The sequence below is a fragment of the Ptychodera flava genome, chromosome 8 (genome assembly GCF_041260155.1).
Source record: "Ptychodera flava strain L36383 chromosome 8, AS_Pfla_20210202, whole genome shotgun sequence".
Lineage (NCBI taxonomy): Eukaryota > Metazoa > Hemichordata > Enteropneusta > Ptychoderidae > Ptychodera > Ptychodera flava.
In genome coordinates, this window is record NC_091935.1 from 36522227 (window position 1) to 36547361 (window position 25135).

General features: G+C 41.3%; 1 protein-coding gene across 1 annotated transcript; it reads left to right on the plus strand.

The window, feature by feature from the left end:
* Positions 1–510: 510 nt before the first annotated feature.
* On the plus strand, positions 511–25135 carry LOC139139204 (uncharacterized). Its single transcript, XM_070708032.1, has 39 exons — positions 511–664; positions 1315–1356; positions 2488–2648; positions 2933–3172; positions 3395–3547; positions 3818–4007; positions 4404–4668; positions 4898–5063; positions 5347–5532; positions 5755–5907; positions 6041–6185; positions 6380–6538; positions 7006–7130; positions 7353–7520; positions 7797–8146; positions 8416–8598; positions 8803–8959; positions 9087–9200; positions 9519–12135; positions 12472–12671; positions 12888–13049; positions 13182–14756; positions 15016–15387; positions 15559–15684; positions 16349–16554; positions 16859–16985; positions 17172–17352; positions 17495–17679; positions 17927–18157; positions 18312–18687; positions 18933–19561; positions 19815–20124; positions 20554–20768; positions 20995–21399; positions 21881–22031; positions 22324–22512; positions 22870–23241; positions 23469–23773; positions 23987–25135. The coding sequence occupies exons 1-39, from the start codon at positions 613–615 to the stop codon at positions 24098–24100; spliced, it is 12057 nt and encodes a 4018-aa protein (XP_070564133.1). The 5' UTR covers positions 511–612; the 3' UTR covers positions 24101–25135.

The following is a 25135-nucleotide window of genomic DNA, read 5'->3' on the forward strand; positions in this document are numbered from 1 at the left end:
GTGTGGGAAGTTGAGTTTCTTCTCTCAACTAACCGACTCCTTCCAAACATCGAAAGATGGCTGAAATGCGGGGAAATGTTTTACTTTTTAGAATAACTGATTCTACATCTGCGTTCGTTCTCCACTCAGTCGCAGAGTATACTTATAATTCGAATACGGCCTCTCATCTCAAGTGGGACTATACCTCTAACTACAAGCAAGGTCGAACCTTGGAGACGCATTGAGACTTAGATGTTGCGATCACAGAGGCAAAAGAAATGTTGTTCTCGATGGATCGTGAATAAGAGACTTGTGAACTTGTGTTTGACACAGATATGGTGTGAAGTAAACCCACCACCGTAATCACGCCCGGGGTCGCTGATTCACTCCCGTGCCTGTTTTCGTATACGTAACGATTTGAATATGTTAATTAACTAAATCAACAATGACTAGATCGGCGATAGGCTGGTATTTCGAGATGCGGTCAGCAGAAAATCATCATCTGTATGCCAATCAGTGCTGATTATACATTACGACTTTTGACCTCTATTGTTTGATCGCGGTATATAAACGGCTACCCCTCACGAAGACTACATTATACCGCATCCTCCGTGAGGACCTTAGCGAGCCAACATGCATCTGAAGGCGGTATTACTCTGCGCCCTTGTCGGCACAGCTCTAGCGGGTAAGAAAATGTTTCCTTTATTCAGGATTTGACCAATAGGACTTCACTTTTCCTTCATTAGACGATTTATAAATCAGTGACTGAATTTTGACATCGGCGATTTTTTCGACTATTTTAGATGTGAAACAGCAACCGAGATTTTTTTGGTCTTTCTGTTCAGAACAAAGAAATGTGGCGCCTTGCTTGCATTTGGAAAACATTCGTACCATAGACCCTCGAGAAAAACTCGATGGTCTCTGTTCGTACCGTGTGACAGGAATCGCTTTAACAATCATGCATTTAGCGACAAGCTACTTTTATTCCACTTTTCGACGCACCTTGCTTGGTTTCACAGCTGTACAGCTGATGATGTTTGGTCCTGCGCCAATACACCGGCGCATTGGATGTCAAAACACGTTCTTGGGTTTCATGCTCCTTAGGGGAAGCGGGAAAGAGTAAACGTCCCTCTACTGACTCGGAGCTGCAGAACATCTCTCTCTAGCGGGTATTCATTTGTTATTGTCAGACGTGTTAACTTTAAAGAAAATATTTGTATTCCGTTCTTGTCTCCACAAATTACCGAATTGTGTAAAAGCGATTAGATCTGCTAAAATCTGTCAATATTATCAGTTGGCAAAATTCTAAAATCTCTTTCTCTATTTTTCAAACAGGTCCCCTGAGGTCCGATTCACGTTGTGCACGAGAGTGCACAGGTAAGTGGTGTTTTCTGTCAAACTTTTAGCGAGTGTTACAGATGGTGGGAAGTTGGCGAGTGATCACATCTGCCCAACCTATCGAAGTATTCGTGTTTCGACCATAAGTTGGCGCCGTGCGCACTAATCTTAGCTTGCCAGCTGATTCTTATTCACCACTCGATGTTGTTACACAGTTCAAAGTCCGTGTTCAATTCTAATTTGCATTCTGTTTACAATTTTGAAGTGCGGTCTTATTGGCTGACCATTCCTTGTTTGCGTGTCGAATTAGCGACTAGCAAGAAAGGATTCTATTGATTGACAGTTGTTTACGACCTCTACAGTTTATCGTCTTTTGAAGTTAATCATTCCCCAACGCTGGATTCTCGTTTGCATACAATGGTTCTCCGAACAAATGAACATCGACCAAAGTTTCAAAGTTTCAGTCACATGACCATGAGGCGCGTTGCATCATGGTAACTCAATAAATTCAAGATGGCGGGTGTTTTGATTTGTTTCGCGAGAGGTACACTTACGAGAGGAAACTGCGTTGCGTGGAAAGTGACGGCAAGTTGCCGAAGCTGTTCACTTAAATACGTTACATCGAGTCGTTATTTTCAATGTTGATCACATTTTTGATACGGTACAGTCTATTCAATACTTCATATGCCGTGCATTATTTTCCAAACCTTTGTCATTTTCTATGCGTCACCGAACAACTCGGCGAGAACCCTTCGAGTTCGACGCATCGTAATTCGTATTAATATGACCAGTCTGACTGTAGAGCTGCGAAATGTGGATTTGCAAACGTCTTTTCTCGACTTAACGGGAAATAATATGAACGACGTTTGCAGTTTTTAGTGTAATCTTTATTTTACGGGACCTTGCCCGCTTTAGTAACACGGCCCATGGATTTCCATGCACGGCCCCTCCACAAAGAACGAACTGAATGACGTATCACAATCAACATGATCATGACCCACTGCCTCAACCACGGTTTTATTTTAACACTGAACTCGCAGAGCAGAACAGGGCTTGCATGTGCGTAGCGTAGCTTGTTTGTGGAATTACGGTAATGAAACTAAATATGACCACATACAGAGGAAAGTGCAATTGAGTTACAATGTAAATCTGTTTCTATTCAACCTGCAGACGAGAGCAACCTCAGGTATGAGAATGGATTGACGTACAAATACAGATACAGCACAACATCATCAAGTCTCATCAATGGCACATCTGACGATCAATCTGGCTTCCAGATCAACGCTGACGTTGAGATTGAAGTGCTTAGCAAGTGTGACATGAGCCTCAATGTAAGTTAATTACAATATGTGATCATCGAAAATAGATGCATGTATTGCTGTAAGATGGACCAGTATCTGTTGAACTTGTTTCTTTCTTTATCTTGTCAGAAATAATGAAAATAATGCTATACTTAATTTCCCAATACTAATATTCAAAATCCCACGTGTGCACTTGACATGATAATACTGTTTATTTTAAAAAATGTTGTAGATATTTTCTCACAACATGCTATGACTTATTATGAAAATTGAGTGGATCATTTCTCACTCCAAATGGCTCTTATTTCTTACAGCTCAGAAATGTCAGGATTGAAGAAGTGTCTCCAAGCGATGAGATGCTCAACTCCGACAGAGTAGAATTCTTCAGGAGGACCCTGGAAGAGAAGCCGCTTGCTTTCTCCTTCCAAGATGGTGAGATCCCTGAAATCTGCCCTGACATGGAGGAGCCATCTTGGGCTTTGAACATCAAGCGTGGTATCTTGTCTCACTTCCAGAGTTCCTACTTCAGGAAGCAAGAAAAGAGTGCAATTGAGGTAATGTGAAATCACGATATGGACAATGGAAAGAAACTTTATATCAAAAGATTGTGGATTGAATTTTGTGTTTCAAAGCTAGAACAGACTGAAAGAATACAAGTTAAAGAAATTACAGCGCCCTGACATCAGAAAAGAAAAAACAAAAACAAACTGAGATAACTCTTAGCTTACAGCTAGCGTAACATTATTACTTGACTTATAATCTTTGTATTGCTGCAGACTGATGTCACCGGTAGCTGTCCAACAAAATTCATTGTGGAGAGAGGTTACTATGGCTCACAAACCATCAGAAAGTCCAAGGACTTTATGGGCTGCAGTGACCGCCATCACATCGAATCAGCTATTCAGAGCAGCATCTACGATCCCCGTGCTGTAAGTATCAGTCGATGCAGTTAGCAAATTACTTTGGTCTAGATTGTTGTCAAATGACTCAGAAGCAATATTGAACCTATTTGTATTGTGGCAAAGACATTCTTTTTTTGCCCCAAATAGATATACAACAGAGAGAGCTGATAAATGAACAACTCTGGAAACTGCAAGTGTAAAGGAGAAAACATTTTGCATAAGATCTTTGCAAACTTTTCAAAAAATTAAAAAATCAACTTCTTACTTAGTGTAAAGATTTCCTTTTATTAACACCAGCCAACTCAGTCCCTGGTAAGCAGCAGCCAAAACTGTGACCAAGTGATTGAAGATGACCGTGTTAAGAGTGTTGCGTGCAAGGAAAGCCACATCAGCCGTCCATTCGCCAACCATGAGAATGGCGCCCTCACCAAGATCAGGACTACTCTTGAATTCTATGACATTGCCCGCAGGACAAGCTCTGCTTACAGTAAGTGTACTGTATTGTCACAAATATCCGGTTAACTTACTTTTCAAAGGAAATAGATTAGTGCAGTGCTTTATCTCAAAGAACTGTACCTTTTTTAAGAATTCTATATATTGATAAAACATACTTAGTGAACCCTCATATATGTTCATAATTCGCTTTAAACTGAAAGGAAATGGCATTGCTTACTTTTTGTTGGTAAAAATCATTTAAGGGATGTGGTAGTAATTGTGACAATTCCTGTCATCGGTTTTAAGTCTCGTCCACTGAACAAGTATCTAAGGTCTACGGTGGATGTATGAACTTGTGCGTTGATGCAAGTAGTCACTAATAAGTAACTTCCAAAAAAATCAAAAGCCATTCAACAATTTGCTAATTATCCAAACATTTACTTCACAGAGCTTGAATCTCAGGTCCAGACACGCAAGACACTGCTGTTTGACCACAAGCCAAAGACTGAAACCGAAAGCGAGGATGAGTCAAGAGTTGAGGAAGTTTTGGATGAGATCTGCCGTACCGTCCGTGATGACGTCCGCCCAGAGACTGCTGAGCAGTTCACCAAGCTGGTTTTCAGAATGCGCAAGCTGAAGTCTAACAGCCTCGGCAACATCCACAGACACATCCAGGAAGGCAGAATTTGCAACTATCAGAAGGAAAAGATTGAGTTAGTAAATTCCTCTTTGAAATACTTGAAATCCAAAGCAAATCAAGCATTGTACCATGCTGTTTACCCACTCAGAGTAATTAAACAAGGCTTTACAAATTAGTAAGCTTAAGTGCATAACTTTAACTAGCCAGTAAAATAATTTTGTTTTTATTCAAATAATATGAATTATTATTTTACATGTAAATTCCTTTTTACACCCTCTTATCTCTTCCCCCTTTTTTTGTAGGAAATTCTTCATGGATGCCATCCCAATGATGAGCACTACTGCTGCTGTAACTTTCATGACAGAAAAGATCTCCTCAGAGGAAATCAAAGGCGTTGACGCTGATATGTGGCTCCTCTCACTGTCATTCATCACCCACCCAACCAAGGAAATGATCAAGGAAGTTAGAGTAAGTGTGCATTTCCCGTGTGGAGATCTTTAAGACAACATTTTTTGTTATCAAATATGAAGATCAATGCAACAATAGATGAAATAATATGCGCTTCCCTTGTGAATGAAATTCAAGTGAATAGTGCAACTAAAAATAAGTGTTTGGTCAAAAATTTTCATACTTGTCAAATGTGAAAAGAACATCAAATTTTAAGTTCCATTCTATCCATTCACACATTGTTTAAGATTCTGTGTTTTTGGTCTTCAAGCCATGGTAATGTGTAATTTGTGTGCATCCACAGGAACTGGTCCAGTACTCCAACCCACGCCGCAGCACCTACCTTGCTATCTCATCGATGATCCACAAATACTGTGAGTCTGAGGAGAGAGACTGCTTGAAGGATGACGAAATCACCTCCACACTCAGACTTTTCGAGGAAAACCTCGGCTGGAAGTGCTCTGCCAGAAACACAGATGATGAAGAGAAGGTAAAATCTATGTTATATGTGTAATAGTATTCCCTTTTCTACCATCTCTTTTCTCAGGAAAAAGAGAAATTCAAGTGATTTCTGTTTTGTAAAGAAATATTTGTTTTCTTCAATGGAAACTTGTTATCTCATGGCCTGCGAATGAATTCACAGACTAAACATAGACTGCAGTAATACCAAAAACCTATTCATGCTCACTTGGTGTATCTTCTTTTATCCCAGATTCTCCTGTCTCTGAAAGCTCTTGGCAACTCTGGTCAGATCAGCAGGGCCACCAATGTTTTGACTCGCTGCTTCCAGGAGGAGGACAACTCCATTGAAATCCGCCTTGCTGCCATCGAGGCTTTCCGTCGCATGCCATGTGAAGTTGAAGGAGTAAGTTGAAGATTAACTTTAACCATACAGACTTCCCTTAGATTTTGGTATGAACCTCAGCTATGACTTTCTATTTGATGTTATAACAAGGAATGTTTTTTCTAAAGAATTTGTTACCTTTGTCTGTTCACAGCGTGAAGAACAGATGAAAATGCTTGAGGACATCAAGGGCAACACTGAAGTCCGCATTGCAGCCTACCTGGCAGTTATGAAGTGTCCAACCCCCAAAGTTCTCAAGAGAATCCATGCAGTCCTTGAGAAGGAAGAAATTAACCAAGGTGAGTGTCTGGCAGCTCTTTTAAACTAAAAAAAAATCTGGAGATGGAAGTGCCTTCACACATTCCCTTCTGAGTGAATTGCAAAGTGGACTTCATCAAAAATTCATTCAATGATACAGGACTTATGTCAAAACGCCTACTGAGACTCGCGGGATTACTTCATAATAACAGAGCTGTTTTCCATTTCCACACAGTTGGATCATTCATGTGGAGCCACCTGAAGGGACTGAACAGCACATCTGACCCACTGAAGCAGGACATCCGCAAGATGCTTGAAGACACAAAACTGATCAGAAACTACAACAAGGATCCAAGAAAATTCTCCCGTGCCTTTGAGGGATCTCTATTTTCAGGTGAGCCATTCAGTCATTATTTGCTTGAACAAAACAGAGAGAGAGAAATAAATGTCTTAAGATAGTATGTGCCTGAAAATAGAAAGCCTTCAAAGTTTACTGAAAATTCTTTTGAGGAAACTTACAATGACTGTCTTTCAAATCAAGAAGAAAAATTTGGGGGTACCAGTGCAAACTTTTAAATTATGGAAACACATCAACTTGAATTGACTTAGTTTGCGATTCTGAATGGCCATCATCCCTGTGGTAATTCCGGGAAAAAATCAAAATTTTTCATTTTCACAAAAATTAATGATGAAAAACGTACTCCAAGAGCTTCAAAATGAGCAAACACAAGTGGTAGATCGAAAAAGTATTGAAAAATAAGAAAGTCTTAATAGCTGTCAAAAATTCTGCCGTAAAACAACTATTTTGTGTATTATGGAATGTGATATCAGTTTGATATGATTATTTTATATCTCCTGCAGAGGATATGAACCTTGGTGGCACTGTTGAGAACCATCTGATCTTCTCTCCTGAATCCTGGATCCCACGCTCTGGAATGATGAACCTCACTGCTCAGGTCTTTGGCTACTCCATCAATCTCTTCGAGGTAAGTCTTCCAACCCTTCAAGCTTGCAGACATTGTGTTATGACTGACATCAAATCAAACAGGAAGACTTATTCATTTCTAGAGAAAAATTCATCTTTCATTAGTAATGCGACGGTACATGTACATTCTACAACAGCATTAGATGACTGAAGAGGGATGTCTGTCTGTCATGTTCCCTCTTTCCACTGAAATTTACTGTTTCTGTGTCTTATTCTACTGTAGTTTGGTGGCCGCATTGAAGGATTTGACTACTTGTTGGAGAAGTTCTTTGGACCAAAGGGATACTTCCCAGACAACAACCTGTTGGAAATGGTCAAGGCCCCAGAAATGGAAGCTCGTCAGAAACGCTCTGCTATCAAACCCAGCAAGCTTGAAAATCTCCACAACAGGGTGAGTTTTATGTTCCTTTCTCCATCACTGCTTTTGTATGGTTTGTCCTTTAGATACTAGTATTACATAAGCGACAAGTAAAGTTTACAAAATGTCACTACTTTGTGAGACGCAAATGCACACTTGCAATCCAACCTTAGAAAGTACATCTCTATATCAGCTTATGAATGACAAGCATAAAATCTATTCATTGGATGCCCTCAATAATATAAATACAATGTGTCAAAATTTTTTTTTATGCCATTCAAAGTAAATTTGTTGGTCTTTTTATTTCAGTTTGACGCCAAACAACCCAACAGTCCCAAAGGCTCAATGTACATGAAGATGTTCGGCAATGAGCTGAGCTCTGTTGACTTCCAAAAGATCGATTGGCTTAAACCAGAGAAGGAATCTGTCAACCTCCTTGAAATGCTGATCAAGCTGTCCAAGGAACAGACCAAGGAATTCACCAAGAACATGATCCTGATGGAGAGCTCATTCGACACCCCAACCATCATTGGTTTGCCACTCAACTTGGCTGTCAACAGCACTGCCTCCATGAACCTGAAGGTCAGCGGCAAAGCTGATCTCCGCAAGGTCATGGTCTCCCCAAGAAGCTTGAACATCACTGGAGCCATCCGCCCAAGGTATGTGTTTATTCTTAACTTTTACTTAAATCAGTGATGGTGTCTTTTCACTGCTTTGTCCATAGCTGTAAAATCATCAAGCAAGTTTGTCGTTATGTTAGGCATATTTTTTTTCCATTCAGGATAGACTAAGATAAAAAAATGATACCAGCTACATGTAATTTGCAAAAAATATGGAGGCAATATTTTAAGATTGCTCTGGTTTTAAACATTGTTAGGAAATCAGATGATTGCTTTTAACAAGGTTTTCTGTTCTGTTAAACATCTAGTGCTGTCATTGAAGTCAGCAGTGAGATGAGCCTGTCTGCCTTCGTCGCTCGCAGTGGATTGAGAATGGTCACTCGCATGCACTCCTCAACAGCCCTGGATGGTAGCATCTCTCTTGACAGCAGCGAGACCTTCAAAGTCAAGTTCAATGTCCCAGACAACCGCCTAGACATCATTGACGTCAGGTAAGGAATGACAACTTTCATCCACATCCACCAACTTTAACGCTGTAGCTTGTCAAGCTAACTATCATCGTGGTTTCGGCACAGTGCAAAAAGTCACAACAACCTGACCTCAACAGGAATTGTATGTTTAGGGGACAATGCAAGGACATCTAGGACAATTTGAGTATCATATTCCTGATGAAATTTTCCCTTTTAATCTTCCAGCAACAAATTGTACCTTGTGAATGCTGAATTCCCCATGGAAATCGCAGGCATCACTGAGAACTACCGCCAACACAGCAAGTGTACTGGACACATCGTTGAGAAGTGGGCTGGTGTCAGACTGTGCGGTGAACTGAGATACCCCAACGCATCCCAGAAGGTGAGTTTCACAACATGAATTCCATCTTTTGTAATTGTATTTAAATTTCCATGAAGTTCTGTAGCCTTCTCAAACTTGAATCCAGTACTCTCAGTCTAATCATAGTGTGTTTTGTTGTATCCTTCAGCTTGACACTCCATACTTCCCATTGACTGGCCCAGTTAGCATGAAGGTCACTCTCGACAAGGTCGACCCAACACTCAGTTCCTATGAGATGGAAGCCAAATACCAAGTCCAGAGGGTAAGTTGAGTCAATTTACTTTGCAAAGCAATACATTATTTTTTACCTATGTAACAACACCTAGAGACACCAACAATCTTGCTACTCTGCAGTACTCCTTGTTACCACAAACAAAAAATACCCCCTTCCCCCAAGTATAGTGGATCCAAATCCAATAGCACATTGTGTTTAAGTAATATCATAAAGTCATTTGAAATAATACATTGACATAAATTAATTTATATATGTACGATAAACTTACCAAATTGATAAAACAGAAGAATTGGAAACTAACCAATATGCATTTTATTTACTTTTTTCTTTTTTCTTTTTGAACAGAAACGTGTCAATGCTAAGACTGAAATCAGTGATGTTCTCCGCTTCATGATTGGTACTCCTGGCACTCATATGCCACGCACCCACTCTGTTGACGTTGTCTTGAACCGTGCCCAAAAAGCCCTCAGTGTTGACCTGGTCAGCCTGGACAAGAAGGTGTTCATCCAAACCAAGATGGTCAACGAGAGTGACATCAAGAGACTGGAGCTCAATGTCAACTACAACAACATGATGCAGTACACTACCAGTGCTGAAGTTGTCATTGACAGAGATGAAAACAGCAATTTGGTCAAATACATGCCAACCATTGAAGTCCGCCTGCCCAATAGAATTGGAATGACCCTCTCTGGTACATTCAGCCATGAGCCAGAACGCAAACTGGAAGCAGATGTTACCTACAACGGAATTGGAGGAAAGAGCCGTTTTATTGGCAAGGTGTTAAATGAGACCGACATGAAGAGCCTGGCCCTTAGCGTTTCATACAACGATGGCACACCATACACCCTTGAGGCTGAAGTTGGTGTAGACAGAGGCTACCAACAAATCCGTTTCAGACCATCTGTTGCAGTCAGCTTCAACGAGAGAAATATGCGCATGTTTGGTGCCATCACCCACCAGACTGACCGTAGCCTAGACATTGACATGACCCTGCGTGGTGTCAGAGAAGACGACATGTCCCTCACTGCCAACATTGTTGGTGAAAAGTGGCGCAGCCTCAATACTGCAATTACCCTCAAAGGAATCAAGACTGAAGACATCACCTTCAGCTCTGCCATCAGAAACGACATGTGGAAGAGTTTGAATGTTGACATGTCCCTTACTGGCCTCACCGCTAGACCAATCTCCTTTAGCAGCGACATTGAAGGTGAGAAATGGAGCCGCCTCAAGGTTGAGTCCAGACTTGGAGGAGTCAGGGAAAACGAGATTGTCTTCACCAGCACCATCACCGGTGAAAAGTGGCGCCGCCTTAATGTAGACATGGCCCTGAAGGGAGTTAGAGAAGATGACTTGGTTTTGATCTGTGATGTCACTGCCAACAAGTGGTATTCCCTTGATGGTAGCATCGCACTGAAGGGAATCAGAGAGCGTGATATTAGCTTTGTTGCTAACATGGAGAACCAGCCGTGGACAAGACATGACAGCACTTTCACTCTGAAGGGTGTCAGGGAGCAAGACATTGTCCTCCAAACCACTGTGAGCGGTGAGAAGGGACGCAACTTGGATGGCATGATGACACTGAGAGGTGTCAAGAGCAACGACATCACTCTTTCCACCAGACTGAGAGGCGAGTACATGAGCTTCTTTGAAGGAAGTGTCACATTGGCTGGCATCAGAAAGGAAGAAATGAGCCTTAGCACTACCCTGAGGGGTGAGATGGGCAAAGAATTCTATGGCACTGTCAACCTGAAAGGCATCAGGAGAAATCCTATGACTCTGACAACTTCCCTGAGCGGAGAGCCTTGGAAGAAGTTTGAAGGTGACATCGAATTTACTGAAGTCAACAAAAAGAGTATGCGTCTGAGGACCGTCATCAATGGTGAGAAGTGGACACACCTGGATGGCAGCATTATTCTGACAGGTGTCAAGGAAAATGAAATCAGCCTCACCACAAACATTGACAATGATCCATGGCGCTCACTCAATGGTCACATCACTCTGAGAGGAGTAAAGGAAAGCGACATCAGTCTGACTGCTGCCATGAATGGAGACTACATGCGCAGTTTCAACAGCCGCTTCCTGTTGAGAGGTATCAAAGAGAGGGATATCAATCTTGATACTTCCATCAGTACTGACAAAGAGAGCAGACTGAATGCTGAGGTGACACTCAGAGGCATCAAGGAACGCGAAATCAGTTTAAGCACAGACATCACCGGTGCGAAGTGGCGCAGCCTGAATGCCAACCTGGCCCTCAAAGGAGTTACAGAGCGTGATCTCAGTGTTAACACCAAAGTCGAAGCAGAGAAATGGCGTAGACTGGACACAGACCTTACCATCTCAGGTATCAGAGAACATGACATTGTCTTCAGCAGCAAAATCAATGGCGAGAAATGGCGCAGCCTGAATGCCAACCTGGCCCTCAAAGGAGTCACAGAGCGTGATCTCAGTCTTGACACCAAGGTTGAAGCCGAGAAGTGGCGTAGACTGGACACAGACCTTACCATCTCAGGCATCAGAGAACGTGACATTGTCTTCAGCAGCAAAATCAACGGCGAGAAATGGCGCAGCCTGAACGTGGACATGTCCCTCAGTGGAGCTCATGAGTCAACATTCTCCCTTCAACATGGCCTTACCATGGAGTGGATGAGGAGTCTGGAGGCAAGTCTCAGAATGCATGGCCTTGGCAAGATGCTGGAAATCGAGCACAAGCTGGTCAACAATGAAGCACTCAAGCGATTTGAACTGGACATCAACGTCAACAACGAAAAGAGGTACACCACCAATGCTGAGGTAGCCATTGATGTAAGAAATGAGATGGTACAGTACTTGCCAACATTTGAAGTCCACCTTCCCGAAAACAAGAACTTGATCTTGAGAGGCAGTGTGGGATACCAACCCAAGCGTGCCATCGACATCTACTTCACTCTCTCAAGATCTGGTGCCGTTGAAATGACTCTTGAAGGTGGGTATTGATACAAATATTGTTGCGAACTGAAATTATGTACAAAATATTAGCATTGCCAAAATAGTACATTATATACAATATGCAGTGTCACTTTTAATGATTGTATTCTATGGGTGACTAAACTTGACTAAACTTCAGTCAATGATGGCATTTAACCAGGCATCCCAATTGTTGAACACTGAGTGTTTCCAGAGGACTTTGAGAATAGAACAAGAAACATCTGCCAGAAAGATCAGAAATTCTTGAAAACAGTGATAGAAAGTAACAATGTGGATTGTAACTTTGCCTGTCCAGTTTTCTCAACAGTGGCTGATTTGTCTCTGTTCATTACAGGTAACTTCCTGAATGAAAACAACGAGAAGTTCAACACTGCAGTGACTTTCACACATTCCAAGATCAATCTGGCTATCAGAGACATCTTCCAGCACACCAGAGAGATCTTGGGCTCTGACTTGGAGATCGAATACACCTTGGCTGGCAAAGCAACCCAGACCATGCGTTTCTCAGATACCATTCGCAACAAAACCACCGAGGTTAGTTTCTTGGGCATTATTGGCAAATAATGGAAATTCCTTGCGCTAGTGTTGATCTACATCTGATTTGCCATGTTGAAATTTGGAATGAAGAAATGGTAGAGGAAAATTGTCTCCAACATATGACAATAGGGCCAGTTAGTAAGCAGAATAAGCATATTACCAATGCTCTATCTCTCACAATATTGACATACATCTCTGTGCATCTCTTCTCAGGTAAAGCACAGCTATGAATATGACAGCAGTATGTTCCTGTCTCAATGGCCACAGTACAACTTTGAAGGTCAACTCGCTGTATCAGGTGCTGCACGTCGTGAGGGCAGTGTTGATTTGACTGTCTGCTATGGTGAGAGAACCTGTCAGGATGACGACAAGAAGGTAAGGGGCAGATGACTGATTCATAGCATTTACTATTCCATCCGTTTGAGAACAAGCAATTTCCTTACAGTCATCAATTTTTCATGATGTATGGTAGCTAAGGACACTTCCTGTCTTGTTATTTTTCCACAGATCACCTTCAGCATTAACATGAAGAATGAGAGCAATGTCTACGTCAACAAGGCTAGTGCTGCCATGGCTGTGGCACACAAGGGTTCCGATCTTGACTTCAGCATGGACATGAGCCACGAGAACACCGATCACTTCCTGCAGACCCAGGCCAGTATGAACTACAAACCAGGACGCCGTTGTGGCATGCTGGTTGAACTCAGAAACAACACTCGTGACTTGAAGAAGCTGACTGGTGAGATCAGGATCAACTGCCTGTCCAGTGAGATATCTCTGACACAAGACTTTGAAGAAGTCAGACCAAAGAACTACAAATCTGACACCGTCCTGCAGTTGGACTCCAACACCAAGTACAGTATTGAAGCTGAGTACAACAACAACACCGATGAGTTCAAGTTTGACCATGATGGCAAAGTTGTCCTGAAGAGCCCAGAAAGCAGCATCGTCCTTCAAGGCAATGGATTCAGAGATGAGAAGAAAATGAATGGAGAGGTGGAGTTCAAGTACGCACCAAGCAGAATCATCTCATTCAGTGCTGAGTACAAGAACAAGAGCAACAAGAGAAGGAACAGCCGTGAGGCCACTGTCAGGTTTGACACTCCCTTCCGTCTCTTCCGTGACATGCAGCTGACTGCCAGCCTGGACAACACCGATGTTTTGTATGAGAGTGAAGTTACACTGCAGTATGCTCCAAGCAAGACTGTGTCAATGCAGGGTCGCTACCAGAATGCGGGTGATGAAGCCCTCAGCCGACATGAAGTTGAGGTTTCCTTCAACATCCCAAGACGTGAAATCCACATCTTCACCTATGTGCAGAACAGCTCCAGAGAGTACGAGCTGGGCAGCCAGTTCAAACTGATGCCTGAGTTCGGTGACAAGAAAGAGCTTACTTTCGCTCTTGGCTATGGTAACTACACTGACAACACCAAACTCCACCATGAAGTCTCCATGGAGGTAAGCACCAACAGCCGCAACATCCTTGCTGAATTTGGTGTGGAAAAATCCGAGCGCGGTTTCGTCACCGAGACGCTGCTGAGATGGAGCCCTGAGAAGCAGATGATCTTCACTGTCAACCTGGACAACAAGAGCAGCAGAAGACAGACTGAATTTGATGTGAGTGTGAACTTTAACCACCCAAGTCGCCAGGTCATCCTGGAACTGCACCATGAGAATACAACCGGCCACATCAACTCAAAGGTTGACCTGTCATGGGAGCCAACCAGCAAGATGACCACCGAGCTGAACTACAACAAGAGAAGAGCTGACGACAAGGATGAGCATACCACCAGGTTCACCATCACACACCCACAGAAGACCATGATTCTGAGCTTCAATCTGGCAAAGAATGAGCGCATGTTCAGCAACGAATTCGAAATGGTCCTTGACGGCAAGAGTCAGCTGAAGCTTGGCAGTGAGTACCACAATGAAACCGACAGCCGCAAACTGAAACATGACATCATCGTTGACTTTGAAAGCGACATGGTCTCAGAAGACCCTGTTCACTTTGAATTCCATGTTGACAAGATGGAATGGGACATGAGCATGGAGAGCAAACTGACTTACCAGAGAGATCAAGAGGTAAGCCATTCTGCAAACATATAAATTCAGCATGCTAACTTGAAAACAGCAATGTTCTGATCCAAGATTTCAAAAACACTTATTCCACCTTTGCTGCAGAGAAAGAAGTCCATTTTGTCAAAAATATGTAATCAAATTAGTCAAGATGAGTACCTAAACGTTGTGTTTTCAGTGGTTCTGTCTGTAGTACTTCTGTTTTACATTGTTTCTCATCTATAGTAATAACAATTTTGGTACTGTTCCAATTCTGTATTTGCAGATCGAGCTTGAAATGAGCCACACTGTCCCACACAAGACAGAGAACAGCCAGCGCAATGAGGTCAACTTCAAACTGGACACTCCTCTTGAAAACAGCCACCCACTTACAACCATTGAGGTTGAGGGAAGCTGGGAACGCAACTATGACAACAACGATGCCACCCACCACGCCGAAGTTGAACTGCAGTGGGGCCGCAAGCGCAGAAGCCAGAGGGTATCCATGCAGGCTGAGTACGAGCGCAAGATTGATGGAGACAGGAAAGAGCACAGTGTTGAGATGAAGGTGAAGCACCCAGTTGAGCTGCCTTTGATCCCCCGGGAACCAGAAATGAAAGTCAAGCTGGTCTCTACTCCAAACTCAAAAGAAAGCAAGGTGAGAAAAAAACAGATCATTTTCTTCACTGTATTTTACCATGTTTGTCCATGTATGGCAGTGCAAGTACACATCAAAAATCAAGTTTTTTGTTACCAGAGAACAGACATGCACAGACTTTTGCTTCCTCTCATGTTTTTAATTAAACATCTTGTTTTGCTTTGCTTGCAGGTCACCTACCAGTGGTCCGATGATGTAGATCCAGCAGTTATTGAAACTGTCTATCGCAACTACACCACCTCTTCCAAAGTCCACCATCTCCTTGATGTGATTGTCAAACATCCAAATCTTGAGGAGGTGGGTGTCTGTATTTTCTTCACAATACAGTGGTTCATATGACATCCTAAGGACATTCTCCAATCTTGCTTGTGATGTTAATTTTTTTTACCCAGGAAAATATTTCCCACAAACATTTAATTTCATATTTTTTATCTGCAAGCTTAAACACTTGTTCCAATATGATTATATTCCTCTTGATTGCTATTCATGTGAACAGTGTTGAACCAGGTATTAACTTATATGGGAAAATAATCGCAATCATACCAATCCATAATCCAATAACACTAGGTCAAAATTTGTAAGACAATAGTTGTAAACATAGACACAAAACAGCACAGAACAGACAGTAAATAGACGGTACACAAACAAAGTCAAATTCATGAAAGAAAGATATATGGACCTCTGGCCAAAAGACCAAGAAGTGATGTCAGGTGTTTCGAAAATAGTAAGCGCATCCTGCCCCACATGTGGCACCCGCCATATATCAATCTGTTAGTCAGATAGGACATCTGAATTCTACACGCTGAACAGAAAGTTTCTATGCTACATTCAAACAATATTGATACATGCCTATTAATTCCTGTGTGAAAAGTTTGTCTCTACAAAACGTTTGCAACTATGTAAATCCACAACTTCAAGTATAGAGTGAGAAAAATGACCTTTTTATGTACATCTGTTACAGGACATCCACCTGACCACTGAGACCAAACTCTTCAATGGACCAACTCTGCTCAACACCATGGTGTCTCTGATCTACAGCACTGACAAGCAGAAGACCCTCTTCTTCAGAGCTAAGGCCATGAACAAATCTGACGAGAGTGAACTCCGTTATGCTTTTGAAACTGAGCTGCGCCACCTGTACAACAACATTGATTTCGTTCTTGAAAGGTGCGTTTTGTTAAAAATGTATTTGGTCTGTGAAGTGTAGTTGTGTCAATATGAAGGTTGTAGGATCCTCACTTCAAAACTTTAAACCACCCTCTTTCAAAATCAAAGCCAGAAAGAAGAAAAGAGGGGTCAATTTGGTTCCAACCAAACTTACTACCTAAAAATACCAACATTTCATATCCAAATTGCTACTTTCCTTATGTTAACTCCCATGAGGTACATTGTATGCTAAGTTTCCTTAAATATATACAATATACCACTAAATATGATTTTGACCATGTAATTATTTTAATTTTGTTTGCAGTCAAATGGGCAACACCAAACAGAAGACAGATGGACGTTTTGAGATGACTTACAAAGGCAAGGAGAAATACAACTCAGTGAAGTTCAATGGTGAAGTGAACAAGAAGGACAAATCTTTCTATGTCAAGGCAAGGAAATAAATCAACTTTGGATAAAAAAATAAATTATTGTGTTTGAATAACTAAAAAGTGAAAATCAACTTTTTGACCAGGGCTTATTCAGTGACAAAGATATCCTTTTTGATGAGAATGAAGTTGTTGTCTTCTAATATCTGAAGAAATTGACCAAGTATAAATGTTTTGTTTGAATCACAGGCTGATATGCCAATCAAGACCATTGAAATGACTGGCAAGTTTGAGAACAGATCCACTGCTGAACACACTATCTACTACATGACTCTGGACAACAAATATGATGGCTGGAAGGAAGTGCACAGCAGCATTGACATCAACACCCAGGAACGCCTCTTCGAAGTCACAATCCACCACAATTCTGGTAAGCAGCCTTCCTGGTCATGAATTTTACACATGAAATTGCAGTTCCAGAAAGAAAATGATCTCGCCATTACATTTTGAATTTTCTTTGCGTGTTTAACCAATTCCTTACTTCATTTATTTTTACTTTTGCATTCCTACAGAGAGACCTGAAGATTACATGCGCCTGACTGCCCAATTCTTGAACAGAACCGCTGTTGAAGTCAGAGCCCACCGTAACATCCTTGGTGAAATGATCACCGATGCTTTGATCTATGCCCGCCTCAACACCTCTGAGATCCTCCACACACGTATCCACTGGCGTCCTCAGATGCCACGTGAAGTCAAGGTAAATAAAAAGACAAAAAGTTATAACTAACAATAAAATGTCAGAAACTTTGACCCGCAGGCAGTAGCAAATTCATCCAGAAGCTCTACATCAGACATTGCTTGCTGAAAATTTTTGAAATTCTGAATTTCGTTGGCATTGCAGTCAAATAATATTGTGAACAGTGGTATAGTGAAATATGTCATTTCACAAATGTGCATTTCATCACCAGCTTCATGGCTCCTTTCCTTTGAAATTTATCAATCAGGAATTTACCTTGAAAGCTATTGAAAAGATGAACCATACCCTCAGAGTTGAACTTGTTCAAGCCCTGAAAGAGAAATACTGGGAGATGAAGTACAGCGTTCAGGATGAGATCCGTAGACTCAAACAGGAGAGTGATGCCCTCCGTGAATGGGAGAAGGATTTGAACAAACTGGGTGAGGAACTCAAGAAGAAGGCCATGGAAGTGTACGATGATATGAAACCAGAGTACAAGGTGAGGTATTACTCGCAAATTACAAAATGAAAACACTGGAAAGAATGAACATGCAGAGTGTGTGTATTGGGACTCTAATTTGCGACTTTATGTCTAGACAAAATGGTTTGGTTGAGAAGCATGTCATGAAGTGTTACCACCATTTAATTCACAGGAGACTTTGGAAAAAATGAAGCAGAAAATCCAGGACAAATATGAAGAAATCCGCACTGATATCACCAAGAAGTACAAGGAATTCCAAGAGCAACAGCTCAAGGAGATGAAGGAGACCCTGAAACAGAAATGGGATGAGGTCAAAGAGCAGGCCATTGAATACTATGATGAGGAAATCAGACCTGTCTGGAATGAAATCAAGGACGCCTTTGAAGTTGTCGCTGATCTGGCAAGAAAAGACTTTGAAGACATCAAGGAATTCTGGATGGAGAAGTATGATGAGCTCAAGGCTATCCTAGAAGAACACACTGAGACTCTCAGACAAAAACTTGAAGACCTCAAAGCCAAGTTTGATGAGCTGTACGAGGATATGAAAGGTACATTCCTTGAAATATATGTTGATTTGTATAATTATCATTCACAGACACTGCTGTGTAAACACATGATTAACGTGGTCACTTGACTGAAGTTTTGAATTAAGTGAAAGAGTCTGATAATGATCACGGAATTATGTGTGTGAATGTATGCTCTATGGTTTCTGATGTTCATTTGTCTACTTTTATTCAGTGCGAATTTCAAGTCTTGTTTGCTAACATTCTGTCTTCAATATATCTTGTTGCAGAGAAAATGGGTGAGCTTAAGGCCGACGCTGCACTGAAACTCAAGGAGTACAGACAGAAATGGGAAGTGACCAAGGCAAGAATGGTGAATGCCACCACCCAAGCCATGAAGGCTATGGAAGCCAAGTGGAACGAGACCAGAGAATTGGCCATGAAGCAATGGGAAGAATACAAAGCAATGGCTGAGAAGATGTATGAAGAATACAAGGCTATTGTCATGGAGAAGTGGGAAGAGTACAAAACCAAATCCTTGGAAAAGTATGAGGAGTACAAGGCTATCGTCATGAAGAAATATGAGGAATATAGAGCCATTGCTATGAAGAAGTGGGAAGAGGCTAGAGACAAGGCCCTGAAAATGTGGGAAGATGCCAAGACCAAGGCCCTGGCCAAGTGGGAAGAATACAAAGAAGAATACAAACCACAGATCGAGGATCTGAAACGTAGATACGAAAATGTCAGAGAGGTGATCAAGAAGAGGTACGAAGAGGCCAAGGAGAAGTTGGAGGAATACCTGGATGATATCAAGAGCAAGTTTGAGGATCAGTACAGAGAGATTTTGAGCATGAGAGAGGTTCAAGAGATCATGGAAATGAAGGCACTCAAGGATGTCCCACAAATTGTTGTTGAGGAGGTGAGTGTACAACTCTCTTGTCTTAATCAGTGGTGGTAAAATTGAGGAAACTTGTGTGATTTGTGAATACTCACAATGCTCATATTCAATCAATGATAACTTTCTGGAGTTCCATCATTGCTTTCATCAGATAAAAGTTCAGTGGGACTTGTCCGTTGTTTATGGACCGCCCTATATCTACCTTTCTGATTAGCACTGGCACATTGAAAGGGAGTTGCCCTTAACTTTCCTGGGTATTGCTTCTCCATTTTAGGCCAAGTGGGCATGGAACTACTGGCAAGTGGAGAACAGCACCAAGGAGCTGTACCACAGAAGCATCAACACCACTATGAGACTCATCAGAGAGCTCAAGGAAGAACTGAAGAGCAAGTACATCCTCTTCGAACCCGAGAACGGCAACATCTTCATCACCATACCACTGCCACTGAAACAACACAGTTTTGATACCCTGCCTGACATCCGCGGTACCCACCTGGAGATGTTCTACAACGTAGATGTAATGGACATGTACTACAGATACAAGCCATCCATGGATGTCTGGGACTGGATTCCACCACACAAGAGTAAGTCTTCATGCTTTTTAACATCAATAGTGCAGTCTGGTATTAACCATTTCATTACCCACATTGAGTTTTGTTGAATTTTTCTCTTGTGCCTACCTCCTAAAGAATGGAATTAGGATCAAAATTACTGCAATTGTTTTGTTCAGTAATATCAATGTTTCTTAGATAAAAGTCTGTATGCTGTGTGTCAATAAATACACATTTAACAGATGTTGTATCAAATTTAATAGAACTTGTGAAAGATGGTACAACCTGCTAGTTCAGCCAAATTTTAGCATTCCATGATCTGCATACACTGGTATATTTAGTCTGGCAAACATAAACTTGAACCCCCTGGAAACCTGCAAAGTTCAATCTCCTTGAGACTTGCAATGTCGTATATATATATATCATCTGGTTCTTAACTTATATTCCTTTCAATCTGAACAGGCCACGCCATGGTTGCTGGCTTGCAACATTACATGACCTTCGACAAGAAATTCTATGAATTTGCTGGTGCATGCAGCTACATCGTTGCTAGGGACTTCATCGATGGAAACTTCTCTGTTGTTGTCAACTACGATCGTGACAGCGACGAGCCCATTAAGAACTCACTGACTGTCATCTCCCAAGATAGAGAAATTGAAATCCAGCCAGACTTTGAAGTAAGTGTTTCACCATTGTGGCTCTCATATTTAAAATTATCAAGTTTTGAAGAACTTAGATATTAAAGAACTTTCGAGTTATATCAGGAATAATTTCCCAACATAGAACACTAGTGTTGTAAAGGATCATGAATGTACTAGACAATGCGATGCACACTATTTATTTGTGAAACTCAACACTTGTTGACATGCAGTAACATTTTATGCAATACTTACCATCCAACAGGTCAAAATGGACGACACCACAGTAGAATTGCCAATTCAACACAGAAACACCACCATCACCCGTGAGGGCAGCACAATCCGTGTCCACAACACCAATGGTGTTACTGTCATCTGCAACCTGCCACGTGATGTCTGCACAGTTGAGGTTTCAGGATGGTACTTCCATAAGACTGCTGGTCTTGCTGGCACCTACAACAACGAACCAAGCGACGACTTCCTGACATCTGACGGCAGTGTTGCTGACAACGCCGAGAATCTGGCCCGCAGCTGGGAAGTTGGCAAGCAGTGTAGTGACCACAGAAACAGAATTCGCAACTGTGACAACATCAGCGAGAGCCCAAGAGCTGAAATGTGCAACAAACTCTTCATGAATGATGCCTCCCCACTGAGGAAGTGCTTCGGTGTGGTAAGTTACAACCATGGTTGTCAACTATTCACAAGATCAGATTATACATACCTGAGTGTTTTATTAAGGTACTATAGACCTCGGAAGTGAAAGACTTTAATATCAAACATTCCTTGATAAAACTTTCCATCATACTCTTGCCATGTCAAGAATAAAAATCAGGTGTTACTATCCAAAGTTCAGTATTAGAGAAACAAATTACCTGAGATTTTCTGACTGATATTTGAAATTCAAAATGGCCACTGTTTGTCTATCCATGTGTAAACTCTGTATGGGAAAATAAAATTGTTGATTTTCAAAAAACTAAGATGATGAAAATGTTTCGTGCTTTCAGAGCTTTAAAGTGTGCCCTCACAAGTAGTAGGTCAAAAGAATATTATAAAAGTCAAAGAGTCAGAAAACCTGTCCCCAAGGCGTATTCTACCTTAACTAGTTTTGCCCATGCACTAACCGTAGTATTTCTCATCTGCCACGTTCACAGGTTGATCCTCTTGCCTTCAGAGAAATGTGTTTGAACGATCTTTGCAATGGCAACGAAGTTGACACCGAGGAACTCCCATGCAACTCTGCTGCTGCCTACGTCAGTGAGTGCAAGATGCGGGGTGTGCCAATGTACATGCCCAAGACATGTGGTAAGTAGGCAGTCTCTCACTTCTCCATCTCTTCAAGGCATGCAAAGGCTCTGACCAACCACAAGGTGCCTCAAATAGATATCCACCTTAAATAGAGCCGTAGACAAAATATGTAATGTGTCAGTTGTCAGATACATAATTATGAAGTATTTGTCATTTGGAAAGTAATCACATTAATCAAACAGTAATGGAATATCATGTACATGTATGGCATTTGAAGATATACTGAACAACAGTAGATCCGTCTTGTCTTATGCCTAATTCTCTATCCTTGCCTTTGTTCAACAAACAGTCTCATGCGAGAAACCAAACGGCGGCATTTTCCACAAGCACGAGAACATCAAATTGACCAGCACAAAGGACAACGTACCAAAATCTGCCGACGTTGTTGTCATTGTGGAGGAGAAGAAGTGCAATGAGGAGGTCGCCAGGGAATTGTCTGACTTTGTCCGCCAGTTGGATTCTGAATTCAAGTCCCAAGGTGAGTGACATTCAGATTAGTACAATCTAGTTCCGTTAGGAACCACAGATGTAGCATTGTGTTGCATGCAGAGCCAATGCTTAACATTGAGAGATTTTAATTTACACTGAGTGAGACTTTATCAGTTGGACATATCAAGGTATGCTGGTCCTGAAATTTTTTTAAAAATATTAATGAATTTAAAAGAAAAAATTACTGAAATTTTTTTAAAAATATTAATGAATTTAAAAGAAAAAATTACTTCTTGATTTACTGAGAAATAGATTTGTTTATCATTTGCAGTGACTCTTGAACCAATGCATGTACTGTTAAGGGAGAAATTTTTTTATAAGCTGATTTCCTTTATTCATCCATCAGGTCTCCAAGACAACCGCTATGGTCTCATTGGTTTCGGTGGTGAAGGCGTCCACTCTGAGGTCCACTCACACACCATTGACTCCAAACTCTTCAACAAGGCTAGAAAATTCCTGCTTGGTAGTGACAGTCTCATCTTCTCTGAGGCTGAGACCGCTAAGAACAACGATACCTTCAATGCAATCCGGGCTGCCACTGAGTACCCATTCCGCACTGGAGTCGCCAAGAGCATCGTCCTGCTGGCCTGCAATGACTGCGGTAAATCAAGATTCCACTATGATGAGATCATCAACTTACTGAGAGACCAGGGCATCAGCCTGCATGTCATGACAGACAATGGATTCAAGATCAAGAAGTCATCAGTAGTTATCTATGGTGAGTGATGCTTCCGAATGCTAAAATGATGGGTCAAAAAACAAGAAGGGGAGGACTAAAGCTTCTTTGCCAAAAGTAGATCATATCACCTGTAGAATGTAGCTGCTGGTAACAAGTAGTGGTCATAATTAATTTTGAATCAAATAGTTTGGCTAAAAGCCTCAATAAATGTCATTTAGGATTCCAAACTCTAAAAATGGTCTCCTCTCTTTATTGCAAAATACTAGGTGTTGATGCCAAGACTGTATTCACCAGCAAGGATGTGGACAACCCATTCGGTACCAAGGATCTCCGTGAATTTGTGAGAGGCCCAGACAACCAGTGCACTAGACTCGCCATGGCCAGCAACGGAACAGTCTTTGATGCCGGCCGCATGCACGAGAAGTCCTTCTCCGGCGTCTTCTGTCCACGCATGGTTTTCACCACCAAGCCATCACCCTGCCAAATCTGTGAGTGTGTTGAAAATGTCTATGGCATGGGTAGCTCCATCTGCAGACCCTGTGAAGAGCCAACACCAATCAGGCCAGTCAAGGTGAGTTTCTCAGCAAATTCTAAATTTCACAACTTTCATAAAATAAATGCCAGCTCATCCAATTTAGCTGCCATATGCTATGTGAACATAGGAATTGAAGAAGTTATTAATCAGCATAGGTATATCATCGATGGTGTCTGCATGTCAGCATATATTTATTTTTACTGTGCTAAGTGTTTATTTTGTGTTTTTTGTTTCTTTTTCCTACGACAGCTTCAGCCCAGCATTTCATCCTCCAGTTTGGAAGTCAAGAGCAGCAAGGAAGTGATCAAGGCTGAACTGAAGAACACAAAATTTGACGCCTGGTTCAAGAAACAGAAGCAGTAAAGCACAACAATGCAACCTTTGCTCCCCCAGTTGACATGACATGATATACGCTAAAGGGCTTTCCAAAGCCCTTTGTGGACGTTTGAACTGAAATTAGGACTTAAAATTGCCAAGGTTTTATGAAAACAAAGAAAAAAATGAGACAATTTTCAGGGTTTTTTGTTGTAGAAATTTTATGAGTAGCCTCATTTTCTTTGCCATCATTTCATGGGGTTTTAAAAACGGTCTTTTAGAACATAGCTGTTTTCTTCTGCTCTCTTTTCCCCATAGATCTCTCTATCAACAAAACGGCAGTTTAAATTTTTAACTTTGTAAACTTTCTCTGTAAGTTTGAAATGATTAAAGCAATGCAATTATTTAAGAAAAAAGCAAAACTAACTTATAAATCGTGTTGTGTGTTACAATTGTTTCCATAGCTTTGGCAACGGAACTGGGAGGTGAGCTGAGGTGCACCATGACCTGTCACTCAAAAAACACCCAAAACAGAATAACAAGTTAATTTATCAGTACAGTGATCAATGGTGAGAAGTATCACCATAATTTTCATAGAACATCCCAGTTGAATTTGCCACAGCTATAATTTCTAACTCCCCTTTGTGTTTTGTGACCCTACCAAGTGTACCATACTTTTCTGTTACAACACAATAAAGTGGTAGGGAAAGTTGCCAGAGCTTTCCTTCCTCAAATGCTAGCCACTAGCAATATTAGCTTGCTGCAGGCAGATATTTTATTATTTTTATCAGAAGTTTTTGGATGTGAAAAAAAAAGAAGATTGGAACTTCGTAGCCACAGGTGAAACATTTACAGTAGATTTCCTTTACATAAATCTACATCAGTACTATTATATCTGAACTAAGTATATTTACTACCAAGGTATTTTTTCAAGTCTGTGTGTTTTATGGAGAACCTTAAAAACTCAAAGATGTTTTAACTTTAACCCAAAGTAGAACTGGGAAATTTGACTGATGGGTGTGAGAATTACTCTGAAGCATGAAGTAAAGTGATTTTAATAAAAATATGCAAATTTGAACTCTA

Bases quoted from the DNA above. Each gene is read 5' to 3' on its own strand.
- LOC139139204 (XM_070708032.1), top strand. From the start codon at position 613: ATGCATCTGAAGGCGGTATTACTCTGCGCCCTTGTCGGCACAGCTCTA. The intron at 8,147-8,415 runs GTATGTGTTTAT...TTAAACATCTAG, and splicing joins ACTGGAGCCATCCGCCCAAG to TGCTGTCATTGAAGTCAGCA. The intron at 12,136-12,471 runs GTGGGTATTGAT...TGTTCATTACAG, and splicing joins CGTTGAAATGACTCTTGAAG to GTAACTTCCTGAATGAAAAC.